The following is a 6,835-nucleotide window of genomic DNA, read 5'->3' on the forward strand; positions in this document are numbered from 1 at the left end:
ATACACTTAATTACAAAAGAAATATTCTACATAATATTCTAGGTTAAGTACCTTAACGGCTTAATTGCACTTTTTATCAATTGTTCGATTTTGCAATCCCTCTATATTTTTTTTAAGCGATTTTGCACCCCATCTATAAGGCCGAAACAGGCTAAGGCGATACCTTTACATGCATCGCAAAGGAGTACATTCTAGAATCGGCTGGAACCCTGATGGTTATCCTTATCCAAGTAACTTAACACCTAAAATAGAAGGTTTATCTAACCCTTTAATGACTATAAATACTAACCTTGAGAGCCTTCTCAAAACATGACCTAGACAAATTAACCCTAGTCTGATAAATCGTACTCACTACTAGTACAATTTTGTTACTATACGGCAAAGTTTGATGTGGTATATGATGGGTAAGCGAATTTCAAATTTCATATTAGATTGAAATTCAACCTACAAACAAAACCTATAAACTGTGTTATTCTTAAACTTCTAAAACTTGTTTAGGGGTTACTATCTACCTGTTAAATATCATTCAAATAATTAAGGTCCGCCTGCAAAGTATATTTTTCTATTCATTTAATTAATATTTAGGTGCCGGCTTAATTGTCTTTTTCTCTTGATATATATAATAACAAATAACGAAAAAACATTGATTGGTTTTAGAATAATGACTTTGAAATTTCCAAGTTTCGTTTAGATTTTTTATTGAAGACTCTAAAGTCTTCTTCGTTGTCAGTACACTTTTCGTTTTTTCCTAATGGTACTCGGCTACAATTATTATAAATTCAGCTATTGGCAATGAAAGAGCACACAACAATAAATCAAATTACAAATATATCTTGATACATAACTTGTCATGACCACAATGTCAATGATGAATCCATTTTGTTTGAAATTGAGTCAAACAATATTTCTCATCTGTTTGGTGTTGCAAGCATATTTTGTTTGTTCAAAAAAAGTTGTCAGGTGCATACAAAGTGAGAGGCAGGCACTTCTTCAATTCAAGGCTGCCCTTATTGATGACTATGGCATGTTGTCATCTTGGACGACAGAAGATTGCTGCCAATGGAAGGGAATTGGTTGCAGCAACCTCACTGATCATGTAATTATGCTCAACCTTCATGGAGATTTTAATTATTACAATTATAATGATGGCAATAAATTTTATATGAGTGGTGATATCCACAAGTCATTGATGGAGTTGCAGCAATTAAAGTATTTGAACCTTGGTGGAAATAATTTTGAAGGCAATTATATCCTAAGTATCTTTGGATCTCTAAGAAACCTAAGATACCTTGATCTTTCAGGTTGCAATCTTGGAGGACAAATTCCTATTCAATTCGAGTCTCTTTCTCATTTGAAATACTTGAATCTTTCAAACAACCGTCTAGATGGTGTTATTCCTCATCGACTTGGAGATCTCTCCAACTTGCAATTTCTTGATCTCAGGAACAATCGTTTGGAAGGAAGCATTCCAACTCAACTTGGAAATCTCTTCGACATGGAATATCTTGATCTCCACCGAAATAGTTTTAAAGGAAAAATACCATCTCAACTTGGAAATCTCTCCAACTTGCAATTTCTTGATCTCAGCTATAATAATTTGGAAGGAAATATTCCATCTCAACTTGGAAAGCTTACAAACCTACAAAAGCTTTATCTTGGAGGATATGATTTTGGTGATCTGACTATGGACAACGAAGATCACAGTAGAGGTCAGTGGCTGTCTAATTTTACCTCTTTAACCCATCTTCACATGTCGTCGATATCAAATCTTTATAGATTTAATAGTTGGTTGGAAACAGTTGGTAAGCTACCAAAACTGATAGAACTAAGTTTAAGAAATTGTGGCCTTTCTGATCATTTTGTCCATTCCTTGAGTCAATCCAAGTTCAAATTTTCCACTTCTCTTTCTATCCTTGATCTCTCTCGGAACAAATTTGTGTCATCATTGATATTTCATATGGTGTCAAACATAAGTTCCAATCTTGTTGAGCTTGACCTTAGTGGCAATCAAATGGTGGATCTCCCGTCAAATAATTTTTCTTGTAGTCTTCCAAAATTGAGAGAACTAAGACTAGCTGATAACAGCTTCACATCATTCATGATATTCCAGTCATTGTCAAATATAAGTTCCAATCTTGTTGAGCTTAACCTTGCTGGAAACCTCCTGGAGGCTCCCCCATCACATGGTTATGGCACAGTGATACAGTCTCTTCAGGTACTTGACCTATCATATAATAAATTGAAGGGTGTGGCATTTAAATCCTTCATGAATTTATGCGCCTTACGTTCTTTAGATATGGAAGAAAACAATTTAACTGAAGACCTGCAATTAATTATTCACAATTTGTCTAGTGGTTGTGTTAGAAATTCACTTGAAGTGCTAAACCTCGGTTGGAATGGAATCACTGGAACTTTACCCGGTCTTTCTCTATTCACATCAATGAAAACATTGGATCTTTCTTATAATAAGCTGAGTGGAAAGATTCCTGAAGGTAGTAGCTTGCCATTTCAGTTGGAACAATTCCACATCAGATCAAACTCTTTAGAAGGGGGAATTCCTAAATCATTGTGGATGAATGCTTGTAAGTTGAAATCATTGGACTTGTCCAACAACAGTTTTAGTGGTGAGCTTCAAGTCTTAATCCATCACTTATCTAGATGTGCTAGATATTCACTCCAACAATTAAATCTAAGATTTAATCAAATTAACGGCACACTGCCTAATCTTTCAATATTCTCATTTTTGGAAACATTCGATATTTCTGAAAATAGACTCAACGGGAAGATATTTGAAGATATTCGATTTCCAACTACTCTAAGGCTACTACAGATGGGCTCAAACTCTTTGAATGGCGTGATCTCCGACTTCCATTTTTCTGGTATGTCAATGTTAAGATATTTATATTTGTCTGACAACTCACTGGCATTGAGATTTACAGAAAACTGGGTCCCGCCTTTCCAACTGTACACTATGGATTTGGGATCATGCAAACTTGGTCTTACATTTCCCAAATGGATTCAGACACAAAAATACCTGCACAATCTTGATATTTCTAATGGTGGAATTTCAGATAATGTTCCAGAGTGGTTTTGGTCTAAACTATCATCCCAAGACTGCTCTAGAATCAACATTTCCTATAACAATCTCAAAGGATTAATTCCAAATCTTCAAGTAAAAAATCATTGTTCTTTTTTATATCTTTCATCAAATGAATTTGAAGGGTCCATTCCACCATTTCTAAGAGGTTCTTCATTTATTGATCTGTCCAAAAATAAGTTCTCTGATTCTCGCCCTTTCCTATGTGCAAACGGTAGAGATATAATGTTACGTCAACTTGACCTTTCGAATAATAAATTTTCGGGAGGAATTCCAAATTGTTGGAGCAACTTCAAGTCATTAGTTTATGTAGATTTGAGTCACAACAATTTTTCCTGGAAGATTCCTACTTCAATGGGATCTCTTGTAGAACTTCAAGCATTAATATTGAGGAAAAACATCTTAACAGAGGAAATCCCTGTCTCCTTAATGAACTGTACAAAGTTAGTAATGCTAGATTTGAGAGAAAATAGATTAAAGGGACTCATCCCTTATTGGATTGGAAGCGAATTAAAAGAGCTCCAAGTTTTAAGCTTACAAAGGAATCACTTCTTTGGAAGTTTACCATTCGAACTTTGTTATCTACAAAACATTCAACTCTTTGATCTCTCATTCAACAATCTATCTGGACAGATTCCAAAATGCATTAAAAATTTCACCTCAATGACTCAAAAAGATTTATCACAAGATTTAAGCAGTCATCAGTATGCTATCGGCCAATATACGAGGAAGACATATGATTTGAGTGCATTCTTTACCTGGAAAGGTGTAGAAGAACTGTTCAACAACAATGGATTGTTTCTTTTAAAAAGCATAGATCTATCAAGCAATCACTTTTCAGAGGAGATTCCACTTGAAATAGCAGATTTGATTCAATTGGTCTCTTTGAACTTATCAAGAAACAATTTTACAGGGAAAATTCCTTCAAATATTGGAAAACTAAGATCACTTGACTTTCTTGACTTGGCACGAAATAAGTTGCTAGGTTCAATTCCTTCTAGTCTTTCCCAAATAGATCGGCTTGGTGTGTTAGATTTGTCACATAATCAATTATCTGGAGAGATTCCATTGAGCACACAACTACAAAGTTTCAATCCGTCAAGTTACGAAGATAATCTTGATCTTTGTGGACCACCACTTGTAAAATTGTGTGTTGAAGGGAAACCACCATATGATCCAAAAGTAGAAGTTCAAAACGATGAAGATTTGCTTCTCAATCGTGGATTTTACATCAGTCTGACATTTGGATTTATTATAGGCTTTTGGGGTGTATTTGGATCAATCCTAATCAAGCGTTCCTGGAGACATGCTTATTTCAAGTTCATGAACAATTTAATGGATAAAATTTACGTCAAATGCAGATGGGGGCTTAAAGATTAACTGGTAATAATACTTTAACTCTAGACATTTCATATATATTTACATTTAACATAAAGTAGTCACCATAATATATAAGTATGGTATCTAAAAATATATATTTTACACATAATTTCTATTAAAACTGTTCATCTTTAGTCTCTATAGTTTCTTAAATAACGTGTTGTTAGAAATTTTGAAGAGTTTAAAGGAATTTTTTCTTACTTGTATCTATCTTTCATGATAGTGTAAGCCATATGTTCAAAAGTTATCTTTCATGATATTGTGTTTCAAGTTACAAGTTTTCTAGGAATTTATATTTTGGACTTTATATCTAATGACCTTAACACTTAAACTATTATATAGGGGGCATCTTCACTAAAGGGTACTCCATAGTGCATTGGTGGTTAACCGGATTAACGTGTAATCCGGACGAATTGAGAGATTTTGATGGCCGAAGAGAAACTATCTTCTAGAAAATAGATTGTTGGAATGTGTTTTTGTAATATGTGATTATGTCATTTATCTCTTATGTTATAGTCTCTTGTTGAATCGAGTTGAACTTGCAATAGATTTTGTATTCTCTGTAATTTATTCATATGCAATAAACATTGGTGGTGTATTCTACAAGTAAAAAATACATGTGTCATTTTTCTCATGCATTCTACTTAGAAGAATCTTCGTCGATAAAAATCAATTAAGACTAATAATTTAATTTAAGAAAATATGAAAATTGAAGTCAGAGGTTCTTAATGTTATCCAACTATCTTACTGAGGAGGAAAAAGAAAATCATAAAAACATCCTCATAACAGTTCTCGCAGCAGCGCAGGATATTAATTGTCGAACCAAGTTAGCTTGCAGTTGAAGTAATGAAGAATATCAAAATGTGAAATTGTTTATGAAAATGGTTCAGTAACATAGTTTTACCTCAGGAATGACAGAAAGAACAAGAAGAATGTCTTGAATGGAGTCAGACAGATTCTGGTCAGGATTCAGGACTAGCCTTTGGAGTCAAATAGTTTATACGCAATGCTTGATTTTGACTGTAGTAGAAGCGACTATTTGGCCGCTACTCAAAAAAACAACGGAATGACATTCAGATATTGCTATGCCTGCTGTTATAGCGTTATCTATTGACTTCTAGATATTTCTGCAAAGTAGTCAGTGTGAACTTATTCATCATCGGAAAAATGACTTCACTGAATTTTTTACCGTCATTTTCCTAGAAGTTTTAAAAGTTTACTCTATGATTATAGTGCAAGAGTGTTTCAAAATTTTAATTTGAAGCAGTTTTTGGCTATTTGCTTCCGTATAATTTATAAAGCTTAGTGGGCTTTCACATGCATTTTAAATAACATACAGAAGTTCCGGTTTCATAGATAAATCAATCAATATTATTTGTGTGTAAACTACAAATATCAGTTCTTTTAAAGAAAAATCAATCAATAATGATCCAAGTTTATAAACGTAGTTTTTTTTTTCTTTTAATAGCATTAGGCGTTGGAACTCTTGTTATAAACCTTGAACACACGGAGGTTAAATATGTCCTTTGCTGCCTTAGTTGCAGCCTGTTCTGATTTTCATTTTATCCGTAGCCGTCGTTTTCCTTTTCTCCATTCAGTTCTGTTCGAGCAGTTCTCATATCACTGACCAAAAAATGTATTTGTCTAACGGAATTTCAGAACACTTGTCTAAGGGATCATCTTACACATACAACAAAAAGTTATATATGTTTCTTTCACCTAAAAGCTTAAGATAGTTAGTTTATAACAATTGACAATACTGATAGAGTTACAGCAGAGTAATTGCAGAGAAATACGAGAATGATAGGAATAAGTAAAATTACACTCACCTCCCGTATGTTCTATTAAAATTACACAGACTTTAGGTAATGAAAATGCGACTTCTAGTTCGTTTCTTCGTTGTCTATCATTACTATCAAAGGTTCATCTAAAACTCAAGTGCAGACTTCAGGTAATGAATCTACCACATCGAAAAGATCCATTTCTAAGCCAGCCAGGAGATGAGTAAAGGAATTGTTCGTGAACTCTGGAATTTTCAAAATCGTCTGCATAGGTATAAAGAATCAACAAAAAAGAAGGTTTGTCGTTTGCCAATTGAAGAATCCCGTTAAAAGTTAACAGAAAATTTTCTAAAAAGCGAAGAAAGTCATAGTACATTGATAAGTTATTGATCAAATGGTAAAGAGAAGAAAGAAAGAAAGAAAATTAAATTTTCTTATCCCTCTCAGCAAAAACTCAAGTGGTAGATTATACCTGAGGAAGAGAGTTTGCAACTTTACATTTTTCGCACTTTGTTAGTAATACATTTTTATCTTTTTCCGTGGTACATCTTCAAAGATTACTGTCATCTAAAACATA

At 33.6% G+C, this 6,835-nt stretch overlaps 1 protein-coding gene across 1 annotated transcript; it reads left to right on the top strand.

The window, feature by feature from the left end:
- The first annotated feature begins 751 nt into the window (after positions 1-751).
- On the top strand, positions 752-5,024 carry LOC25496168 (receptor-like protein EIX2). The gene is made up of 2 exons (XM_013596440.3): positions 752-4,480; positions 4,820-5,024. Exon 1 carries the CDS (start codon positions 851-853, stop codon positions 4,475-4,477), a length of 3,627 nt encoding a protein of 1,208 aa, XP_013451894.2. The 5' UTR covers positions 752-850; the 3' UTR covers positions 4,478-4,480; positions 4,820-5,024.
- The last annotated feature ends 1,811 nt before the right edge of the window (positions 5,025-6,835 follow it).

This window comes from Medicago truncatula, chromosome 6, assembly GCF_003473485.1.
Source record: "Medicago truncatula cultivar Jemalong A17 chromosome 6, MtrunA17r5.0-ANR, whole genome shotgun sequence".
NCBI lineage: Eukaryota > Viridiplantae > Streptophyta > Magnoliopsida > Fabales > Fabaceae > Medicago > Medicago truncatula.